The sequence below is a fragment of the Mobula birostris genome, chromosome 13, assembly GCF_030028105.1.
Source record: "Mobula birostris isolate sMobBir1 chromosome 13, sMobBir1.hap1, whole genome shotgun sequence".
Lineage (NCBI taxonomy): Eukaryota > Metazoa > Chordata > Chondrichthyes > Myliobatiformes > Myliobatidae > Mobula > Mobula birostris.
The window spans coordinates 4,054,420-4,079,843 of record NC_092382.1 but is presented as its reverse complement, the minus strand read 5'-3'; the positions used below and the strand labels follow the sequence as shown (position 1 = coordinate 4,079,843).

Below are 25,424 nucleotides of genomic sequence, written 5' to 3'. Positions count from 1 at the left end.
AGCAGGGTCGGTCTTATACAGTTACCGGGAGGGCACTGAGGAGGGTGGTAGAGTGAAGTGATCTGGGAATACAGGTCCATAATCATTAAAAGTTTTGGATGGGGTTTGCATCTTGACAACTTGATTGAGTTCCTCCAGGATGTGACAAAGGTGATGGATGAAGTTACACATGGATGTTGTCTAGAAACCATAGAAACCATAAAAAAAACTACAGCACAGAAACAGGTGTTTTGGCCCTTCTTGGCCCTGCTGAACCCCAAACCACCTCAAACATTCTCTCTTTCATACTGCCATGGGGCGGAAGATATAAAGACTGAAGGTGTGTACCACCAGCCTCAGGGACAGCTTCAATACTGCATTTATAAGACTACTGAATGGTCACCTACTATGTTATTATTGGCTCTTAATAATATTAAGACAATTATATAATTGTAGCATCGTGCATCCGGTAACTAATAACAACTCACTTAGATAACCACAATATACTCACAGGGCAGCAGAAAAAATACCGTTCGGTTATGAACAACAGATAACAGATTATGCAATTCTATTTCAAAACCTGTGGAAAGCAGAAATCTTTCAGTGTAATATTGGCTATCAAAAAACATTTGATTCTCTCCCTCACATGGTTAAGAGAAGTTCCAAATAGATATAAAATTCATCCAATACTTGTGAAATTTCTACAACATCTGATGAATCATTGGCATAAAATAATCGTCCTATTAACAACCACAAAGGGACAACCACCATTATCAAAATTGAGGGATTTTCCAGAGCGACTCACTAAGGCCAGTATGGTTTTGTTTGGCTTTAAACCTGCTTATAATTTACTAAAATGGACAAAAATCAGGTATCAAATCAGGTAAAAAGTACGAATTATACCTTTGCACAGCTATACATTGGTGATTTGAAATTATTTGCTCTTGCATCAGCAAAACTAAAACAAATAATTCAGATAAAAAAAAACAATTTCCAAAGATACAAGCATGAACTTTAGACTAGAAAAGTACAGAACATGAAACATAAAGAAAGGTGCAATAGAGCCAGTAGAATATCAAACAGAGCATCAGGGGACAATGCAACAGAATATCAAACATATATTTAGGATATCAATAACAAAGAAAATAGATAATAGTGTGATAAAGGAAAACCTTCCAACAAAATTTACTTTAAGACCAAAGAAAATCTGAATTTATTGCAAGTCTGAAGAAAATCTGAATTTACATCAAGGATCAAGAAAATCTGCTAAACAGAGCCGAACAGTAAAAATATAACAAAGGTAGTATACAGTCACTATGCCCATATTGACGTATAATTTTGGTATAATATCCTGGTCTGAAACAGATCTGGAAAATATGCAGAGAAAAATAAGAACTTAAATGACAGTTTCTAGAAAACGCCGTGTGCACTGGATCACACTTAGATTGATATGAATGAGGACAGTATGAGTACGATGAATAACAGATCTAAAAAAATGAGACAACAGCCAGATAAAAATTCTCAGAATCAGGGTTAATATCACAGACACATGTCGTGAAAATTGTTTTTCTGTGCCAGCAGCACAATTACAGTAAAGTGTGCTCGGTGAGTGTGTGTTTATGTATGCACTTGTAGAAATAGAGTTGTATCAGCGTGAATTAATCAGTCTGATGTCCTGGTGGAAGAAGTTGTCCCGGAGCCTGTTGGTCCTGGCTTTTATGCTGTGGTACCGTTTCCCGGATAGTAGCAGCTGGAACAGGTTGTGGTTGGTGAGACTTGGGTTCAGAATGATCCTTTGGGCCCTTTTTACCCCGTCTCTGAAATGTCCGGAATAGTGGGAAGTTCACATCTACAGATGCACTGGGCTGTCCGCACCGCTCTCTGCAGAGCCCTGCGATTGAGAGAAGCACAGATCCCATTCCATGTAATGATGCAGCCAGTCAGGATGCTCTCAACTGTGGCCCTGTAGAAAATCGTCAGCATTTGGGGGCCCATCCCAAACTTCCTCTACCATCTGAGGTGAAAGAGATGCTGTTGTGCCTTTTTCACCACGCAGCCGGTGTGCACAGACCATGTGAGATCCTCAGTGATGATTATGCTGAGGAACTTAAAGCTGTTCACCCTCTCAGCCCCAGATCCATTGATGTCAATAGGGGTTAGCCTGTCTCCATTCCTCTTGTTCTTGTGACATTGCGACCAGCTCCTTTGTTTTTTGCGACATTGAGGGAGAAGTTGTTTTCCTGACACCACTGTGTCAGAGTGATGACTACTTCTATGTAGGCTACCTCGTTATTATTTGAGATTTGGCCAATCAATACAGTATCGTCAGCAAATTTAATTAGCAGATTGGAGCTGTGGGTGGCGACACAGTCATGTGTATACAGAGAGTAAAGGAGGGAGCTTAGGACACAGCCCTGAGGGGCACCTATATCGAGTGTCAGAGGGGCAGAGGTGAGGGAGCCCACTCTTACCACCTGCTGGCGATCTGACAGGAACTCCACGATCCAGCTGCACAAGGCAGGGTCGAGGTCGAGGTCTTTGAGCTTCTTGTTAAGCCTGGAGGGAATGATGGTATTGAATACTGAACTATAGTCCAAGAACAGCATTCTCACATAAGCATCACTCTTCTCCAGATGTTCAGAGGCGCTGGCTGTCCACTCTATCTATTCCTCTTAATACCTTGTACACTTCTATCATGTCTCCTCTCATCCTCCTTCTCTCCAAAGAGTAAAGCCCTAGCTTCCTTAATCTCTAATCATAATGCATAATCTCTAAACCAGGCAGCATCCTGGTAAATCTCCTCTGTACCCTTTCCAATGCTTCCACATCCTTCCTATAGTGAGGCGACCAGAACTGGATACAGTACTCCAAGTGTAGCCTAACCAGAGTTTTATAGAGCTGCATCATTACATCGCTACTCTTAAACTCTATCCCTCGACTTATGAAAGCCAACACCCCATAAACTTTCTTAACTACCCTATCTACCTGTGAGGCAACTTTCAGGGATCTGTGGACATGTAACCCCAGATCCCTCTGCTCCTCCACACTACCAAGTATCCTGCCATTTACTTTGTATTCTGCCTTGGAGTTTGTCCTTCCAAAGTGTACCACCTCACACTTCTCCGGGTTGAACTCCATCTGCCACTTCTCAGCCCACTTCTGCATCCTATCAATGTCTCTCTGCAATCTTTGACAATCCTCTACGCTATCTACAACACCACCAACCTTTCTGTCATCTGCAAACTTGTCAACCCACCCTTCTACCCCCACATCCAGGTCGTTAATAAAAATCAGGAAAATTAGAGGTCCCAGAGCAGATCCTTGTGGGGCACCACTAATCACAACCCTCCAATCTGAATGCACTCCCTCCACCACCACCCTCTGCCTTCTGCAGGCAATCCAATTCTGAATCCACCTGGCCAAACTTCCCTGGATCCCATGCCTTCAGACTTTCTGAATAAGCCTACTGTGTGGAACCTTGTCAAATGCCTTACTAAAATCCATGTAGATCATATCCACTGCACTACCCTCAACTATGTGCCTGGTCACCTCCTCAAAGAACTCTATCAGGCTTGTTAGACATGATCTGCCCTTCACAAAGCCATGCTGACTGTCCCTGATCAGACCATGATTCTCTAAATGCCCATAAATACTATCTCTAAGAATCTTTTCCAACAGCTTTCCCACCACAGACGTAAGGCTCATTGGTCTATAATTACCCGGACTATCCCTACTACCTTTTTTGAACAAAGGGACAACATTCGCCTCCCTCCAGTCCTCTGGTACCATTCCCGTGGACAACGAGGACATAAAGATCCTAGCCAGAGGCTCAGCAATCTCTTCCCCCACCTAATGGAGAAGCCTGCGGAATATTCTGTCTAGCCCAAGGGACTTATCCATCCTAATGTATTTTAACAACTCCAACTCCTCCTCTCCCTTAATATCAACATGCTCCAGAACATCAACCTAACTCATATTGTCCTCACCATCATCAAGTTCTCTCTCATTGGTGAAAACTGCAGAGAAGTATTCATTGAGCACCTCACTCACTTCCACAGCTTCCAGGCACATCTTCCCACCTTTATCTAAATGGACCTACCTTCACTCCTGTCATCCTTTTGTTCTTCACATAAGTGAAGAATACCCCAGAAGAGATCCCAATGATCCAAACCCCCTGCTCCCTGCACCAACTCCTCAGCCACGCATTCAACTGCCATCTCCTCCAATTCTTACCATCACTGTCACGTAGCACTGGCAGCAATCCTGAGAACGCCACCCTTGAGGTCCTGCTCTTCAGCCTTCTGCCTAGTTCCAGAAACTCACACTTCAGGAACTCATCCCTCTTCCTGCCTATGTCGTTGGTGCCAACATGTACCATGACTTCTGGTTGCTTTCCCTCTCATACCAGGATATCGTGCACCCGGTCAGAGACATCCCGGACCCTGGCACCCGGGAGACAACAAACCATGCGGGTGTCCTTCTCACGTCCACAAAATCTCCTGTCTGCTCCCCTGACTATAGAGTCTCCAATGACGACAGCTCTCCTCTTCTCCGTCCCACCCTTCTGCACCACAGGTTCAGACTCAGTGCCAGAGGCCCTGCCACCGTGGCTCACACCCGGTCGGTTGTCCCCGCCAACAGTATCCAGAATGGTGAACATATTATTGAGGGAAATGGCCACAGGGGTGCTCTGCACTACCTGTCTGCTCACCTTCACTTTCCCCCCTCTGACCGTCACCCAACGACCTGCTTCCGACAGCCTAGGTGTGACTACCTCCCTGTAGCTCTCATCTATGACTGCCTCATTCTCCCTTATGAGTCGAAGGTCATCCAGCTGCTCTAGATTCCTTCCAGATCGCCAAGATCTTGACACACTGTGAGACTGCACAGACCCCTGATCGTGTCCTGAGACACTCTGAGACCCACGCACCCTGACAACATCCTGTCACGCTGTGAGACCGGACACAAACCTGAGAGGGTCCTGACACACTGTGAGACCCGACACACCACGGGTAGGGTCCGGACACACTGTAAGACTCCACACAACCTGGACTCGGTCCTCACACACTGTGAGACCCCACACACTCCCAAAAGGGTCCAGACACATTGTGATACCTCAAACACCCCTGGCTGGCTCCTGACACACTGTGAGACCCCACACACCCCTGACAGGGTCCTGACACACTGTCAGACCCCACACACCCCTGCCAGGGAACTGGCACACTGTGAGACCCCACACACCCCTGGCCGGCTCCTCACACACTGTATGAGATCCCACACACCCCTGACAGGGTCCTGACACACTGTGAGACCCAACACACCCCTGACAGGGTCCTGACGAACTGTGAGACCCTACACCTCTCTGACAGGGTGCTGACACACAGTGAGATCCCACACACACCTGACAGGGTCCTGACACATTGTGGTACCTCAAACACCACTGAGAGGGTCCTGACACACTGTGAGACACCACACATCCCTGAGGGAGACCTGGCACACTGTGAGACCGCACACACACCTGGCCGGCTCCTGACACATTGTGAGACCCCACACACCCCTGGCCAGCTCCTGACACACTGAGACCCCACACACCCCTGACAGGGTCCTGACACACTGTAAGACCCTTCACCCCTCTGACAGGGTGCTGACACACAGCGAGATCCCACACACTCCTGATATGGTCCTGACACACTGTGAGACGCAACATACCCCGGACAGGGTCCTATAGAAAATAGACAAGAGACAATAGGTGCAGGTGTAGGCCATTCGACCCTTCGAGCCTGAACCGCCATTCACTGTGATCATGACTGATCATCCTCAATCAGTATCCAGTTCCTGCCTTATCCCCATAACCTTTGATTCCACTATCTTTAAGAGCTCTATCCATCTCTTTCTAAAAAACATCCAGAGACTTGGCCTCCACTGCCTTCTGGGGCAGAGCATTCAATATATCCACCACTCTCTGAGTGAAAAAGTTTTTCCTCAACTCCGTTCTAAATGGCCTACCCCTTATTCTTAAACTGTGGCCTTTGGTTCTGGACTCACCCATCAGCGGGAACAGGCTTCCTGCCTCCAGCATGTCCAATCCCTTAATAATCTTATATGTTTCAATAAGATCCCCTCTCAGGCTTCTAAATTCCAGAGTATACAAGCCCAGTCACTCCAATCTTTCGACATATGACAGTCCCGCCATCCCGGGAATTAACCTTGTGAACCTACGCTGCACTCCCTCAATAGCAAGAATGTCCTTCCTCAAATTTGGAGACAAAAATTGCACACAGTACTCCAGGTGTGGTCTCACCAGGGCCCTGTACAACTGCAGAAGGACCTTTTTGCTCTTGTACTCAATTCCCCTTGTTATGAAGGCCAGCATGTCATTAGCTTTCTTCACTGCCTGCTGTACTTGCATGCTTAATTTCACACTGATGACACTCTGTGAGACCCCACACACCCCTTACAGGACCCTGATACACTGTGAGACCCCACACACCCCTTACAGGACCCTGACACACTGTGAGACCCCACACACCCCTGACAGGGACCTGACACACTGTGAGACCCCACACACCCCTGACAGGGCCCTGACACACTGTGAGACCCCACACACCCCTGACAGGGCCCTGACACACTGTGAGACCCCACACACCCCTGACAGGGCCCTGACACACTGTGAGACCCCACACACCCCTGACAGGGTTCTGACACACTGTGAGACCCCACACACCCCTGACAGGGTCCTGACACACTGTGAGACCCCACACACCCCTGCCAGGATCCTGACACACTGTGAGACCCCACACACCCCTGACAGGGTCCTGACACACTGTGAGACCCCACACACCCCTGACAGGGTCCTGACACACTGTGAGACCCCACACACCCCTGACAGGGTCCAAGCACTCTGTGAGATCCCCACACCCTTGAAAGGATCTTGACACACGGTGAGACCTGACATACCCCTGACAGTGTCGTGACACACTGTGAGACCCCAAACACACCTGACAGGTTCCTGACAACCTGTGAGACCCCACACACCCGTGACAGGGTCAGGACAAGCTGTGACGCCCCACACACACCTGACAGGACACTGACACACTGTGAAACTCCACACACACCTGACAGGACACTGACACACCGTGAAACTCCACACACACCTGACAGGACACTGACACGCTGTGAAACTCCACACACACCTGACAGGACACTGACACACCGTGAAACTCCACACACACCTGACAGGACACTGACACACTGTGAGACCCCAGACACCCGTGACAGGACACTGACACACTGTGAGACCCCACACACCCCTGACAGGGTCAGGACAAGCTGTGACGCCCCACACACACCTGACAGGACACTGACACACTGTGAGACTCCACACACACCTGACAGGGTCCTGACACACACTGCAATCCCACATACCCCTGGCAGGGTCCTGACGCACTATGAGACCCCATACACCCCTGACAGGGTCCTGAGACCCTGTGAGACCCCACACACCCCAAAAGGTTCCTGACACATTGTGAGACCCCACACACCCAGGATAGGGTCATGACACATTGTGAGACAGCACACATGCCTGACAGGGTTAAGAAACACTGTGGGACCCCACACACCCCAGAGGGTCCTGACACATTGTGGATGCCACACACACCTGACAGGGTCCTGACGCACTGTGAGATGCCACACATCCCTGACAGGGACATGACGCACTGTGAGACCCCACACATTCCTGGCACGGTCCTGACACATTGTGAGACCACACACACAACTGACAGATAGGTTCCTGACACACTGTGAGACCCACACACCCTGGATATGTTCCTGACAGACTGTGAGATCCAACAGACTCCTGAGAGGGTCCTGACACACTGTGAGACCCCACAGTCCCCTGACAGGGCTCAGAAACGATGTGAGACCCCACACACCCCAGAAGGGTCCTGACACTCTGTGAGACCCCACACACCCCTGACAGGGACATGACGCACTGTGAGACCCCACACAACCCAGGCAGGGTCCTGACACACTGAGATCCCACATACCCCTGACAGGGCCCCGACACATTGTCAGACCCCACACACCTCTGACGGGGACCTGACACACTGTGAGATTCCACGCACCCCTCACAGTGTCCGGACACACTGTGGGACCCCACACACTCCTGACATGGTCCTGACACACTGTGAGACCCAAAGGCCCCAAAAGGGTCCTGACACATTATGAGACGGCACACACGCCTGACAAGGTTCAGAAACACTGTGGGACCCCACTCACCCCAGAGGGGTCCTGACACACTGTGAGACGCCACACACCCCAAAAGGGTCCTGACACACTGTGAGACCCCACAGGCCCCAAAAAGGTCCTGACACACTGTGAGACCGCACACACCCCTGACAGGGTTCAGAAACGCTGTGAGGCCCCACACACCCCAGAAGGGACATGACGCACTGTCAGACGCCACACACCCCTGACAGGGACATGACGCACTGTGAGACGCCACATAACCCTGACAGGGTCCTGACACACATTGTGATCCCACACACATCAGTGTCCAGACAACCAGTGAGACCCCACACACCCCGGCACAGCTCCTGACACACTGTGAGACCCCTCCCACCCCTGACAGGCTCCTGAAAACTGTGAGACCCCACACAACCCTGACACAGTCCTGACACACTGTGAGACCCCACACAACCCTGACAGGATCGTGACACACCACGCGACACCACACACACATGAAAGGGTCCTGATACACTGTGAGACCCCACACACCCCTGGCACGGTCCTGACACACTGTGAGACCCCACGCACCCTTGACAGGGCCCTGACACATTGTCAGACCCCACACACCTCTGACGGGGACCTGACACACTGTGAGACCCTACACACCCCTGACAGGGCCCTGACACACAGCGAGACCCTACACACCCTGACAGGGTCCTGACACACTGTGAGACCCCACATACCCCGGACAGGGTCCTATAGAAAATAGACAAGAGACATTAGGTGCAGGAGTAGGCCATTCGACCCTTTGAGCCTGAACCGCCATTCACTGTGATCATGACTGATCATCCACAATCAGTATCCAGTTCCTGCCTTATCCCCATAACCTTTGATTCCACTATCTTTAAGAGCTCTATCCATCTCTTTCTAAAAAGCATCCAGAGACTTTGCCTCCACAGCCTTCCGGTGCAGAGCATTCAATATATCCACCACTCTCTGGGTGAAAAAGTTTTATTCAATTCCATTCTAAATGGCCTGTTCCTTATTCTTAAACTGTGGCCTCTGGTTCTGGACTCACCCATCAGCAGGAACATGTTTCCTGCCTCCAGCATGTCCAATCCCTTAATAATTATAGATGTTTCAATTAGATCCCCTCTCAGGCTTCTAAATTCCAGAGTATACAACCCAGTCACTCCAATCTTTCGACATATGACAGTCCCGTCATCCCGGGAATTAACCTTGTGAACCTACGCTGCACTCCCTCAATAGCAAGAATGTTCTTACTCAAATTTGGAGACCAAAACTGCACACAGTACTCCAGGTGTGGTCTCACCAGGGCCCTGTACAACTGCAGAAGGACCTCTTTGCTCTAATACTCAATTCCCCTTGTTATGAAGGCCAGCATGCCATTAGCTTTCTTCACTGCCTGCTGTACTTGCATGCTTACTTTCACACTGATGACACTCTGTGAGACCCCACACACCCCTTACAGGACCCTGACACACTGTGAGACCCCACACACCCCTGACAGGGACCTGACACAGTGTGAGACCCCACACACCCCTGACAGGGTTCTGACATACTGTGAGACCCCACACACCCCTGACAGGACCCTGACACACTGTGAGACCCCACACACCCCTGCCAGGGTCCTGACATACTGTGAGACCCCACACACCCCTGACATAGTCCTGACATACTGTGAGACCCCACACACCCCTAAGAGGACCCTGACACACTGTGAGACCCCACACACCCCTGACAGGGACCTGACACAGTGTGAGACCCCACACACCCCTGACAGGGTCCTGACATACTGTGAGACCCCACACACCCCTGACAGGGACCTGACATACTGTGAGACGCCGCACACACCTGACAGAGTTGGGACACACTGTGAGACCCCACACACCCTGGATAGGGTCCTGTCACACTGTGAGACCCCACACAGCCCAAACGGGTCCTGACACACTGTGAGACTGCACACACCCCTCACAGGTTCCTGACACACTGTGAGACCCCACACACCCCTGACAGGGTCCTGACATACTGTGAGACCCCACACACCCCTGACAGGGACCTGACATACTGTGAGACGCCGCACACACCTGACAGAGTTGGGACACACTGTGAGACCCCACACACCCTGGATAGGGTCCTGTCACACTGTGAGACCCCACACAGCCCAAACGGGTCCTGACACACTGTGAGACTGCACACACCCCTCACAGGTTCCTGACACACTGTGAGACCCCACACACCCCTGACAGGGTCCTGACACACTGTGAGACCCCACACACCCCTGACAGGGACCTGACACACAGTGAGACACCACACACCCCGGCAGCGACCTGACGCACTATGAAACGCCACACACCCCTGACAGGGTCCAGACACACATTGCGATCCCACATACATCTGAGAGGGTTCTGACACACTGTGAGACCCCCCGCAACAGTGTCCTGACCCACTGTGAGACCACCCACACCCACAACCAGATCCTGACATACTGTGAAACCCCACGAACCACGCACAGTATCCAGACACACAGTGAAACCCCACACAACCCTGCCAGGGGCCTGTCACAGTTTGAGACCCCACACACCACTGACAGGGCCCTGACACCCTGTGAGACCCCACACACTCCTGGCAGGGACCTGGCAAACTGTGAGACACCACACACCCCTGACAAATTCCTGACACACTGTGAGACCACACACACACCTGACAGCAACCTGACACATTGTGAGACGCCACACACACGTGAGAGGGTCCTGACACAGATTGAGATCCCACACACATCTGAGAGGCTCCTGACACAGTGAGACCACCCCTGACAGTTATCTGACACACTGTGAGACCCCACACATCCCTGACAGGGTCCTGACAAACTGTGAAACCTCAGACACTCCCGACAGGGTCCTGACACACTGTGAGACCTCAAACAACCCTGTCAGGGTCCTGACACACTGTCAGACCACACACACCCCTGACAGCGAGCTGACACACTGTGAGACGCCACACACAACTGATAGGGACCTGACACACATTGAGATCCCACGCACACCTGAGAGGGTCCTGACACACTGTGAGACCCCCCCTGACAGTGTCCAGACACACTCTGAGACCCCACGCACACCTGGCAGGGTCCAGACAAACTGTGAGACCCCACACAACCCAGGCAGGGTCCTGACGCACTGAGACCCCACACACCCCTGACAGCGACCTGACATACTGTGAGACCCCACGCACCCGAGAGGGTCCTGACACACGGAGAGACCCCACACACCCCAAAAGGATCCTGACGCACCGTGAGATTCCTCCCACCCCCGGAAAAGGGTCCTGACACACTGTGAGACCCCCAAACAAGTCACAGGGTCCTGACACACTGTGAAACACCACAAACCCGTGACAGCGTCCAGACAGACGGTGAGACCCCACACACCCCTGACAGTGTCCTGACGCACGGTGAGACACTGACACACTGTGGGTCCTGACACACTGTGATACCTCAAACAACCCTGAGAGGGTTCTGACACACTGTGACACACCACACCCCCTGACATGGTTCTGACACACTGTGAGACCACACACACCCCTGACAGGGTGCTGACACACTGTGAGACCCCACACACCACTGACAGTGTCCTGACGCACGGTGAGACACTGACACACTGTGGGTCCTGACACACTGTGATACCTCAAACAACCCTGAGAGGGTTCTGACACACTGTGACACACCACACCCCCCGACATGGTTCTGACACACTGTGAGACCCCACACACACCTGACAGGGTGCTGACACACTGTGAGACCCCACACACATCTGAGAGGGTTCTGGCACACTGTGAGACCCCACAAACCACTCACAGTGTTCAGACACACTGTGAAACACCACACAACCCTGGCAGGGTCCTGACACACTGTGAGACCCCACACCCCTCTGACAAGGACCTGACACACTGTGAGACACTGCACACACCTGGCAGTGACCTGACACACTGTGCGACCCCACACACCCCTGACAGGATCCTGACACACTGTGAGACCCCACACACCCCTGGCAGGGTCCTGACACACTGTGAGACACTGCACACCCCTGACAGGATCCTGACACACTGTGAGACCCCACACACCCCTGGCAGGGTCCTGACACACTGTGAGACACTGCACACACCTGACAGTGACCTGACACACTGTGCGACCCCACACACCCCTGACAGGGTCCTGACACACTGTGCGACCCCACACACCCCTGACAGGATCCTGACACACTGTGAGACACTGCACACACCTGGCAGTGACCTGACACACTGTGAGACACTGCACACCCCTGACAGGATCCTGACACACTGTGAGACCCCACACACCCCTGGCAGGGTCCTGACACACTGTGAGACACTGCACACACCTGGCAGTGACCTGACACACTGTGCGACCCCACACACTCCTGACAGGATCCTGACACACTGTGAGACCCCACACACCCCTGGCAGGGTCCTGACACACTGTGAGACCCCACACACCCCTGACAGGGTCCTGACATACTGTGAAACCCCACACACCCCTGGCACTGTCCAGTCAAACTGTAAGACCCCACACCCCCATGACAGGGTCCTGTCACACTGTGAGACCGCACACACCCCTGACAGGCTCAGGAAACGCTGTGAGATGCCACACACGCCTGAGAGGGCCCTGACACACTGTGAGACCTCACACAACCCGACAGGGTCCTGACACACTGTGAGACCTCACACACCACTGACAGGGACCTGACACACTTTAAGACCACACACACAACTGACAGACAGGGTCCTGACACACTATGAGACCCCACACACCCCTAACAGGGTCCTAACACTCTGTGAGACCCCACACACTATTGACACGTTCCTGACACACTGAGACCACACACACCCCTGACAGGGACCTGACGCACTGTGAGACTCCACACTCACCTGACAGGGTCCTGACAGACTGTGAGACCACACACACCCTGGATAGCGTCCTGACAGACTGTGAGATGCCACACACCCCTGACAGGGTCCTGACACACATTGCGATCCCACACACATCTGAGAGGGTTCTGACACAGTATGAGACCCCACAAACCACTCTCAGTGTCCTGACACACTGTGAAACCCCACATAACCCTGACAGGGTCCTGGCACACTGTGAGTCCTAACACACCCCCGAGAGGGTGATGACACACTGTGAGTCCTAACACACCCCTAACAAGATCCTGATGCACTGTGAGACACCACACACCCCTGACAGGGTCCGGACACACTGTGAGACGCCACACGCATGACAGGGTCCGGACACACATTGAAATCCCACACACATCTGAGACGGTCATGATACACTGTGAGACCGCCCCACCCTCCCCGACAGTGTCCAGACAAACTGTGAGACCTCACACACCCCTGGCAGGGTCCAGACACACTGTAAGACCCCACACACCCCTGAGAGGGTCCTGACACACGGTGAGATCCCACACACCCCTGACAGGGTTCAGAAGCACTGTGAGACCCCACACACCCCAAAAGGATCCTGACACACTGTGAGATTCCCCCCCACCCCCAGAAAAGGTTCCCAACACACTGTGAGACCCCCAAACAAATCACTGGGTCCTGACACACAGTGAAACCCCACAAACCCGTGACAGCGTCCTGACAGACTGTGAGAACCCACACACCCCTGGTATGGTTCAAACACGCTGTGAGGCCCCACACACAACTGACAGACAGTGTCCTGTCACACTGTGAGACCCCACACACTCCTGACAGGGACCTGACACACTGTGAGACCCCATACACACCTGAAAGGGCTCCTGACGCACTGTGAGACCCGACACACCCCAAAATGGTCCTGACACACTGTGAGATCCAACACACCCCTGACAGTGACCTGACGCACTGTGAGACGCCACACAGCCCTGACAGGGTCCTGACACACATTGCGATCCCATACACACCTGAGAGGGTTCTGACTCACTGTTAGATCCCCCACAACAGCATCCTGACACACTGTGAGACCCCCCACAACCACCACAAGATCCTGACACACTGTGAAACCGCACAAACCACTCACAGTGCCCTGACACACAGTGAAACCCCACACACCCCTGACAGGGACCTGACACACTGTGAGACCCCACACACCCGTGACAGGGTTCAGAAACACTGTGAGACCCCACACACCCCAGAGGGGTCCTGACACACTGTGAGACCACACACCCCTGACAGGGGCCTGACACACTCCGAGACCCCACACAACCCTGGCAGGGTCCTGACACACTCTGAGACCCCCCACCCCCGGAAAAGGGTCCTGACACACTGTGAAACCTCGCAAACCAGTAACAGGGTCCTGACACACTGCAAAACCCCAGAATCCCGTGACAGCGTCCTGACAGACTGTGAGATCCCACACACCCCTGACAGGGTCCTGACACACTGTGAGACCGCACACACCCCTGACAGTGTCCCGACGCATGGTGAAACACTGACACACTGTGGGTCCTGACACACTATGATTCCTCAAACAACCCTGAGAGGGTCCTGACACACTGTGAGACCCCCCACACCCCTGACAGGCTCTTGACACACTGTACAACCCCACACACCCCTAACAGTGTCCTGACACACTGTAAGACCCCACACACCCCTGAGAGGGACCTGACACACTGTGAGACCCCACAGGCCCCAAAAGGTTCCTGACACACTGTGAGACCCCAATTAATGCAATAGCTTTGAGCTAACTCTTGTGTATTTAAATACTGAGTTCTGAGTTGAGGCATGTAACAGTTTGTTCACTGTCTGTTCCCATGGAAGATGTTCAACAGAAACACAAGGAGACTCTGCGGAGACAAACTGAAACACTGAGAGTGAACACGATCCTGATGAGGGAGAAGGTGAAGGTTTTCCAGCTGGTTGATCGATACGCAGAGCTCACGGTCATTTCTACTGTCCGAGATCGGAGACTGGTGGAACATGAGCTGCTGGCAAGAGGCAGAGACCACGAGGAGTGGAGAGAGGAACATCTCCGCAGAGAGCTGGAAAAAATCCTGACTGATCAGCTGTTCCAGAGCAGCTTTTCCTGGAGTAAATCCAAATCTGGGAGTTCAGCAGCAGTGGCCGGAGTCCCGGGGATTGGGAAAACAACACTGGTACAAAAGATTGTTTATGACTGGGCGACGGGGAAAATATTCCAACAATTCCAGTTTGTCTTCAGTTTCAAATTCCGGGATTTAAACTCCATTAACTGCAGAATAAACCTGAAGGAACTGATTCTGGATCAGTATCCTTACTTTGGGAATATCCTGAGAGAGGTCTGGAAGAACCCAGAGGGATTGCTGTTTATATTTGATGGTTTGGATGAATTCAATGACAAAATTGATTTTGCTGACAGTCAGAGAGACACAGAACCTCGGTCCACATGCACAGATCCTGAATTCAAGTGCAAGGCGTCTGACATTGTGTACAGTTTAATCCAGCACAAGCTGCTCCCAGGGTGTTCAGTGCTGGTGACAACCCGCCCCACCGCCTTACATTTACTGGAAAAGGCGAAGATCAGTGTCTGGGCTGAAATCCTGGGATTTGTTGGTGAGGAACGGAAGGAATATTTCGTCAGGCATTTTGAAGATCAGTCGGTGGCAGCAGCTGTTTTCAAACACGTGAAGGAGAACGAGATCCTGTACACCATGAGCTACAACCCCTCCTACTGCTGGATCCTCGCTCTGGCACTGGGCCCCTTCTTCACACAAAGAGTCAGGGACCCGCAGCGAGTTCCCAAGACCATCACCCAACTGTATTCCTACTATATTTACAACATCCTGAAAAACCACGGCCGTGAGATTGAGAACCCCCGTGATGTGTTTCTCAGGGTTGGTCAGATGGCCTTCAGAGGAGTGGCTGAGAAGAAGATTGTGTTTACAGATGGAGATTTGATCAAATACAATCTGCAGCCTTCCCAGTTCCTGTCCGGGTTCCTGATGGAGCTTTTGGAGAGAGAGGATTCTGCCCGGAGCGTGGTGTACACATTCCCACACCTCACCATCCAAGAGTTTGTAGCTGCAGTCACGCAATTCCTAAATCCACATCCCGGGGATATTCTGAGATTCCTCACTGAAGCCCACAACACGACAGACGGTCGATTTGAGGTATTTCTCCGTTTTGTTGCTGGTCTCTCCAACCCAATGACAGCTCGGGGCCTGGAGGAGTTTCTGGGTCCATTTCCTCATCAAACAACCTGCCGGGTGATTGACTGGGTGAAGGAGGAGGTTAAACGCCAGAGTGGAAACACGAAGAGTGAAGCTGGTAAAAGGAGCCTCCTGAACACATTGCACTACCTGTTTGAGTCTCAGAATCGTGGACTGGCTCAGGCCGCACTGGGATCTGTGGAAACACTTTCATTCACTGGAATGACACTGACCCCGATTGACTGCACGGTCCTGTCTCATGTCATCGGACTCTGTGATACAATAAAACACCTCAACCTGGAGCGCTGCCACATTCAGTGTGAAGGAATCCAGCGGCTGGGACCCGGGCTGTACAAGTGCCGGGAGTTGGGGTAACTTGATTTATCTCTCACTCTGAACTGTGAAACTGTCCCATTGTGTTGTTTCAGTGTAAAGGGATTTGGGTAAAAGTGTGATAAATACGATTGTGAAGAATTGTGACAAATGCCATCACCCTTCGTCCTGTGGGATCTCTCTTCCCCATCCCCGTTCCTCCTTCATCCCTGCCCCTCCCGACCCTCTCAGGTCAGGAACACGTTTCTGACCATCGGGGAATGAAACAGGATATGTGGAGTTTACAGGGTCACATCGACAGACTAAATTACTGACATTCGGTGAATACCCTGGAGCTGGGCAGTGAGGGACATTGACAGTGATGGGAACTCCGATCAGTGATTTACTGAAGGGTTTAATGTTTCCTGAAATATCCGAGTGAGAGAAATTCCCTCAGACCCTCGGGTTGAATCACTTTGTTCATCAATTTGTCTGTTTGTGTTTAGACTCGGGCGGAATGACCTGGGAGATTCAGGAGTGAAACTGGTGTGTGCGGCTCTGAGGAACCCGGAGTGTAAAATACAGAAACTGTGGTAAGTACCAGACTGTGGGAGATTGTGTTTACAGTCACTGGGTGTCTGACACTGAACATTAATGTGATCAGTAATTGTGTTACTGATAAACACTGGGGATTTGTACCGTCTCCTGTCTCTCTGTGTCCTTCACCCTCACTCTCTCTCATCTCCAGGCTGGACAATGTCGGTCTCACAGATTCTGGTGTCGAGGATCTCGTCTCCGCTCTCAGTACAAACCCATCACTGACGGAGCTGGACCTGGGTTACAACTCGCTGACAGACCGATCTGTCCCCGCTCTCCGCCGCCTCATACTGACCCTCCCGAGTCTGGAGTGGATCTGGTGAGTGTTTGTGTTAATGTTCAATGTGATAAAATATCAGCGGATCCGCGGGTTTTCTGGTGATATTTGTCTGTGAGTGTTGTTCCCTGTTACTGACACTGTTGTGTGATCTGTTTATTTCATCTTTATTCTCCCATCTGTTTCAGGCTGTGGTACAATCGGTTCAGTGGGACCGGGAAGAAGGAACTGAGATCTCTGCAGGAACCCAGACCCGGACTGACCGTGTCCGTGTGAACATCTGAATGTGTGAACATCCCCGCCCGCGGGATGCCGACAGTTTGGCCGATTCCCCGCCCTCCCCTTTAACCCCCCCCCCACACCTTCCCCTTACCTTTAATGTCCGCGCGCCAGGTTTAATTCCCAACCGTTCTAACGGAGCTAGTTCCGTGCTCGCGCTTTGCGTCGATCTTTGCGGCGCTGCTTCCGCCGGATGTGCGGGTTTGAGACCCCCCCCCCCACGTGAGACCCGGGTAATTACACAGACAGGAAGAGCCCGGGGGCCGGGGCTCAGTTTGGGACACCGGTGTCCCGGGGTGGGATTATCCCGGGAGAGAATCCTTTTGCTCCCTTTGCTGAGGACGGTGCATTCGGCAGTCTGGCTGATATAATGATGTTAAATTGACAAAGACCTCGGCAGTGACCCTGGATCTGTAGCGATCCCGGACACAGCCCTGAAGTGTGATTTAATAATCATCGGTTCCCCGATACAGAGTGACGGTGAGAAACGGGACTGATTATTCAACCGGTCACCCGTTGTCGCCGGTCAGTTAGTTCTGTGTGACTGTGATTGAGTCGGGAGCAGCTTATTTATTCCCGCACGTCAGCAGCTCACACATTTAACTCCATGCTCCGTCAGACCATCCCTCTGCACATGTATCCTCCTTATCACTCGTTCCGCCTCACCTTTCTCTACTTCACACTTCGCATTCCGGAACCGTGTAGTCCCCACCTGTCCTTTATACTTCATCTCGCTATCCTCTCTCACATTCTGGATCCCTGCCCCCTGCAGATTTAGTTTAACCCCCCCCCAAGCAGCCCTAGCAAACTTTCCTGCAAGAATGTTAGTACCCCTCCAGTTCAGGTGTAAACCGTCCCGTCGGAACAGATCCCACCTTCCCTGGAACAAAGCCCAATTATCTAAAACCCTGAAGCCCTCCCTCCTGCACTATCCTCTCAGCCACTATTGATCTGTATATTCCTTCTGTCCCTCGCCTCACTCACACGTGCCCCACCTCCCCCTCGTACCCCATCCCTTATTTATTATTTATTATCATTATTATTTTTCCCCATTTTTTTCTCTCCCTTTATTCTCCCTCTGTGCCTCTCACTATAGTGGGTTTCACTTCCCCCTTTCTTTCTCCCTAGGCCTCCTGTCGCATGACCCTCCCCCTCCTCCATCTCTGTATACCTTTTGCCAATCACCTGTCCAGCTCTTGGCCCCATCCCTCCCCCTCCTGTCGTCTCCTGTCATTTCAGATCTCCCCTTCCCCCTCCCACTTTCAAATCTCTGACTATCTCTTCTTTCAGTTAGTCCTGATGAAGCATCTTGGCCCGAAACGTCGACTGTACCTCTTCCTAGAGATGCTGCCTGGCCTGCTGTGTTCACCAGCATTTTTGTGTGTGTTCCTTGGTTAATGTGGCCGCCAGGGATGGAGTGAGACACTGACTTACAATGGCCACTGTCGCACACAGAATCTATGGCGAAGGAACATACGGTGCCCGTGGATACAATCCCGGGATCGAGTGTGTTATTGATTGTAATAACAGTATTTTAATTTGTGTTTTATATCGTCTTGGGTATTGCATGTATGTTTGAATTCTAATAATTTTCTCATTGAATAAACTAATGTATATATCTCAGATATTCACACATACACATATACATGTGGATTTTGGGGAGAGGGGTGAGGGGTTTGGGAGGAAGAGGAGTGATGGGACGAGGAGTGGACTGATGAGACGGTGACCGTGGCGAAGTCACTGACTCAGTAGGGGACGAAAAGGGGCAAAAGTTCCTGTCACAAACTGGTGGTTTGAGACGGGGTGAAGAGGAGTGAAACGACAGGAAGGGAGCGGGAGTGGTGTGACCAGGAAGGAGGGAAACTGATGGGACGGGGAGGGAGAGAAACTGATGGGACGGGAAGAGAGGGGAAGTTACAGGACTAGGAGAGAGGGGTCTGATAGGACAGGGTGGGCAGGAACAGGATGGGGAGTGTATAGGGAGTGACTTACTCAATAGTGCAGGAAGGGTGGGTGGTTACGATCCTTCGCAAATAAGACGAGCTGCAAGAAGAGGGGGGTGCGGACAGGGGAAAGGGGGAGCGAGGGGGAGCGAGGGGTCGGGACGCGGTCAGGGCTGATGGACGGAGAGTTGAGTGTCGTAACGGAGGGAGAGGGGAGATACTCACTCAACGATGGAGGGAAGGGAAATTTCCCATCGGAAAATGTTCACCACCCAGGATGTGGTGGATGGCGGGAGAAAGGACAAGGGGACAGAGAGGGGAGGGTGTCAGGAGTGACGGGGTGAGTAGGGGAGAGACTCACTCGGTAACAGAGAGAGAAGCGGCGATGAGGAGAGGCGAAAATTGGCATCGTAAAATGGCAGCCAACCAGCATAAAGTGCACAACATCGAGGTGGTGGGGAGAGGAAAGCGACGGGAGGGAGAGGAGGGGTTTGTGAGTGATGGGATGGGAAAGGGGTTGACAAGATGGTGAGTGTGAGGGAGTGACATACTTCATGGTGGAGGAAGTGGGAGGGAGGGTCACAACCTGTCACAAAATGGCTGTCAGCAGAAGGTTAAATGGAGAGTTGGGAGAGCGAGGAGGGAGGGAAAGAGGAGGGATGAGGAGTTGAGATTGAATAAACAGGGAGGGAAGCGAGTGGGAGATGAGGAAAAGGATGTGACTATTTCTACGATGCTGGGAGAGCAGTTATCAATAGCAGCCATCACAAAATGGCCACCAGCCAGGGTGAGATGGCGGTGATAGAGGGAACAGAGAGCGGAGTGTTTCAGGAGTGACCGGATGGCGAGGGTGGGACAGACCGACTTGTAACAAGGGAGCTTGAACTGGGGGGTACCCACGGGGAGGAATGTGACCACGGGAATGTCACCCACCAACCCCCCCCCCCCAACTCCATCTCCAAAATCCCGCCTTGATTTTTCTCTCAGGCCGCTCGGCCCGAATCCTTTGGGCTGTCCCGTGGAGCGGGGAACGTGTCGTCACCGGGGCCCGTCAGAGGCCGGGGTGGGCGCCAGTTCGCTGGAGAAGATGAAGGCGAGGTCCGGCGGTGCGGGCTGGTTAGCGTGGATCACCACCATTCTCTGTGGGTGGGGGAGAGGGAGGGATCAGATTGAGGAGGAGAGGGGAGAAAGAGAAGGTGAGGAGAGGAGACGGAATCCACTGCCCACTCCCTGAGCCTCTCTCTCCCTCCGTCCCCTCTTCTCTCTGCATCTCTTCCCCCAACCTCTCTCTCCCTCAGTCCCCTCTGTCCCCTCTTCTCCCTCAATCTCTTCCGCCCCTCTCTCCCCCACCCTATCCTCCTCTCCCCACCTCTTTCATTCCCTTTCTGCCCCCATCTCTTTCTCTTGCTCCCTGCCGTCTCTCCCCACCCTCTTTCCATCTCCCCCCATCTCTCCCACCCACGTCCCATCCCCCGCCGCCCACACTCCCCCGGTGCACAGGAAGATCCCACTCACCACCGGAGGCCGTGCGGCGCAGCACTCGAGGTTCCCGCAGTTGACGATGGCCGTGAGGAGGGACATCACCAGGGAGACCAGGCAGTTCACCAGCAAAATCACCGTCACCCCGCTCACAGACCTCTGCCAGAGGGAGAGAGGGAGACATGGGGTGAGAGAGACAGAAAGGGTGGGGCTTGGTCCGGGGAAGAGAGAGACAGAAGAGAGGGTAGGGTCGGGAGTGGGAGTGCGGGGTAGGCGGAGGTGGGAGACCCAGACGGGGAGGAAGAGACTGGGGGGCGATGGGTGAGGAAGAGAGGGGGTGGGTGGGAGAGAGATGGGGAGAAAGAGGAGAGGGGGCAGAGAATAGTTGATAGAGGGAGAGTCAGACAGGGGAGAGAGAGAGGGAGGAGAGGGAGCGGTGGGAGACAGAGGGTAGAGAGGGGGGGAGGGAAACGTGAGAGGCAGGAGATGAGAGAGGTCGGACAGGGAGGGAGAGAAAGGTGGAGAACAGAGGGGGGAGAGACGGAAAGGGATGAGGGACAGAGAGGGGTGAACGAGGTAAAAGAGGGTGGGAAATCGAGAAGGGTGAGGGACAGAGAGGGGTGAAAGAGGGAGAGGGGAGAGAGGGGGTGAGAGACGGAGAAGGGGAAAGGGGGTGAAAGACAAAGTTGAGCAGAGAGGAGAGATAGAGTGTGGGAGAGTTGAAAGTGTGAGAGAGAAGAGGGGCAGTTTCGAGGGCGGGGTGAGAGGGGAAGAGATAGTGAGGGGGGAGTGAACAGGGAGAGATGGCCGGTAAGACTGAGGGGGGGAAGTTTGGGGAATAGGGTAGAGACGGGGGAGAGGGAAGGAGCACGTTGGGTGGGGAGAGAGGGGGAGTGTGGGAGAGGGAGATGTGTTTACAAGTGTCGGGGGGAGTGGAGAGAAATCTGTGTTAACTCTTGTCTCAGGAATGTAGCTTTCTCTCCACGGAACACACCAGGTTTTGGGAGACAGTTCCCTGAAAGTGGGGAGACGGAGAGGGGGTGACAGGTTTTGGGTGACGGAGAGGGAGTGACAGTGGTGACGGAACACACCAGGTTTTGGGAGACGGTTCCCTGAAAGTGGGGTGACGGAGAGATGGGGCGGTAAAGGCGGCGTTCGGCATCCCCGCCACCGTCGGACCGGCCACCAGGTTCAGGAGACCGGAGATCCCGGGGCTTAGCCCACTGCTCTACTGTCTGTACACCCATGACCGTATGGCTAGGCATTGCTCATCTGTAAATTCACTGATGATACAACCATTGTTGGTAGAATATGATATGGAGACGAGAGGGCGCAGAGGAACGAGATATACCAACTAGTGGAGTGGTGTCTCAGCCACAACCTTGCCCTCAACGTCAGTAAGACGAAAGAGGTGATTGTGGACTTCAGGAACGGTAAAAATAAGGATCAGATACCGATCCTCATAGAGAGATCAGAAGTGGAGAGAGTGAGCTGTTTCAAGTCCCTGGGTGTCTGGATCTCTGAGGGTCTAACCTAGTTCCAACATATCAATGCAGCTATAAAGGCAAGACAGCGACTATACTTCATTTTTAGTTTGAAGTGATTTGATCTGTCGATAAAAAACACTCAAAAACTTCTGTAGATGGGAGAACATTCTGTCAGGCTCTGTCCTTTTCTCCCTCCCTCTGTCAGTTTCTCTCTCTCTCTCTCCCTCTCTCTCTCTCTCATTCTGTCTGTCTCTTTCACTCTGTCTCTCTCACTCTTTCCCTTTCTCTTTCTCTCCTCCCCCTCTTTGTCTGTCTGCCTGTGTCTCTCTCCCTCTCTCCCCCTCTCGCTATCTCTCTCTCCCTCTCACTCTCTCAGCCAAATACTTATGCCACGCTGCTTTTCATTCAGAATATATGAAAAGTAAGCTTTTGAAACAAATACCTGTTTTATTTAAAGAAACTTAATGAGAGAATCTGCACATTTTATTCTAACCTTAACTTCGAATTTTACTCTGACTCAGTTTTTGCTAACTCTACTGAATATTTTAATAAACAAATTATGAACACATAAAACTTCATTGCGCGAAATTATTTTACAACACTTCCACACCTGCTACGCAGCTGCTGTGCAGAAAGGGTTAACTGCATCTGTCATTTCATTAAATGCCAATATCGTCATTTCCACGGAGGGTTTTGGCGTCACAAGGGAGTTTCCCTCTCCTGTTAAATAGCATCGGAATCACTGAGTTCTCACTGAGCAGCCGCTCCGACACTCACAGCGACTCGCCGATCCACACAGCGGGACAGAGAGAGCACACTCTACGGAAGGAAGGTTTGCTTGTTCCGTAATGGATCAGAGTCCGGGAACAGAAACGTGGAATGTGGCAGAAACTCGGGACAATGTCTTCTGGGCTGCTCAATTTATCTTTGCGAAGCATGAATGGATGACCTTGGATCTTCGAATCACGCACGCATTAAAAGTCATTCAAGTGATTTACTACCCCTGTCTCGCTATCGTTGTTCTTCCCGGTGAGTGTCTCTCCAAAACTCAACTATACAACAATATTTAACCGCTTTCTAATATTTATCACCCATTTGAAATTATTGATACTGCCGCACACTCCAGGTAAGAAATCCCCAAAGGTTCAAATTCTGCAACGATTCTGTTTACTGTGGTTCTTGTAAATCTGCGGGTGTAATGGCCATTGATCCAATCGGTAAACTCCGTTCAATCGTTGCTCACATCAGTTCATAAACGAGGTTCTGATGTTTAACCTCTGGAAGCGTTGCTTCCTCTCAGTCGCTCCATTGTCCGCTCGAAAATATCGGGTTTTGAGTCAAGTTGCTTCAAACTCCTTGTGTCTGGAACGGAATTCAATCTGACTTCTAAACGTGCATTATTCTCTCAGACAACCGGTCTGACTATCAACCAGCCGCCAACGTCACCGCTCACCCAGCACCGCCCGGCTCCGTACGTGCCTGCCACGCCATCGAACAGAACATCCCGCCTTCCCACTTCTCCCAGAACCGACTGTCTATTCTAAAACTCCCGGGTGTCCAGGGAATCCGTGATCCTTTCCTCACGGTTCACCACTGGCATTCGTCCCGCTGAAGCTCCATCTCCGCATTACCTGAATTTGTGAGCAAATATCTGAATTGTTCCACCTCTGTCCTTTCCTGTGATAATTCACGTGATTTAAAACAATCCTTCATTCGCTTTTCAAATGTCACTCTGAGGCTTTCGCTGAATTGGGTTATAATAATGATAAAGAGAGACGGCTTTTTATCTGTTTTCTCCTGTGAGAATTTACCTTATGGTGAATATTCCCGACTCTTTCATTCTCTGGTCATTTCAAACAATGTTCATCTGAATAACATTGTGCAGCAGAAAATGTAGTTGTCTATATACAATACAGTTCGAAGTTCAGAATTTTTCCTTGAATTCAATTGGCATTTTATACAAAATTAAAAAAAAGGAAAGGGATCTCATTTTTACTATAGTATCGTTAAAATATTCTCACAATCATTCGCTCTCCTCTGACGATCTGCCTCCAATCGATATCTGTATCAGATTTGATTCTATGCTGGAACTCAGCAATTATGCTGGCAGACAGGAAGCAAAGAGTGGGAATAAACGGGACCTTTTCAGAATGGCAGGCGGTGACTAGTGGGGTACAGCAAGGCTCAGTCCTGGGACCCCAGTTCTTTACAATATATATTAATGACTTGGATGGGGGAATTAAATGCAGCATCTCCAAGTTTGCGGATGACACGAAGCTGGGTGGCAGTGTTAGCTGTGAGGAGGATGCTAAGAGGATGCAGGGTGACTTGGATAGGTTGGGTGAGTGGGCAAATTCCTGGCAGATGCAATTTAATGTGGATAAATGTGAAGTTATCCACTTTGGTGGCAAAAATAGGAAAATAGATTATTATCTGAATGGTGGCCGATTAGGAAAAGGGGAGGTGCAACGAGACCTGGGTGTCATTATACACCAGTCATTGAAAGTGGGCATGCAGGTACAGCAGGCGGTGAAAAAGGCGAATGGTATGCTGGCATTTATAGCAAGAGGATTCGAGTACAGGAGCAGGGAGGTACTACTGCAGTTGTACAAGGCCTTGGTGAGACCACACCTGGAGTATTGTG

At 51.6% G+C, this 25,424-nt stretch overlaps 2 protein-coding genes across 4 annotated transcripts in view; both read left to right on the top strand.

Annotated features, from left to right (window-relative positions):
• LOC140208254 (NACHT, LRR and PYD domains-containing protein 3-like) overlaps nt 1-19,468 on the top strand; it is a 42,360-nt gene extending 22,892 nt beyond the window's left edge. For all 3 annotated transcript variants that reach the window (XM_072276802.1, XM_072276803.1, XM_072276801.1), the window contains 4 exons: nt 15,040-16,777; nt 17,225-17,311; nt 17,467-17,634; nt 17,781-19,468. In XM_072276802.1, the coding sequence (XP_072132903.1) occupies nt 15,040-16,777; nt 17,225-17,311; nt 17,467-17,634; nt 17,781-17,868 (2,081 nt within the window). In that variant the 3' untranslated portion in view covers nt 17,869-19,468. The remainder of the gene's footprint in view (nt 1-15,039; nt 16,778-17,224; nt 17,312-17,466; nt 17,635-17,780) is intronic.
• LOC140208265 (uncharacterized) overlaps nt 1-25,424 on the top strand; it is a 515,327-nt gene that overhangs the window by 415,284 nt on the left and 74,619 nt on the right. The window lies entirely within an intron of this gene.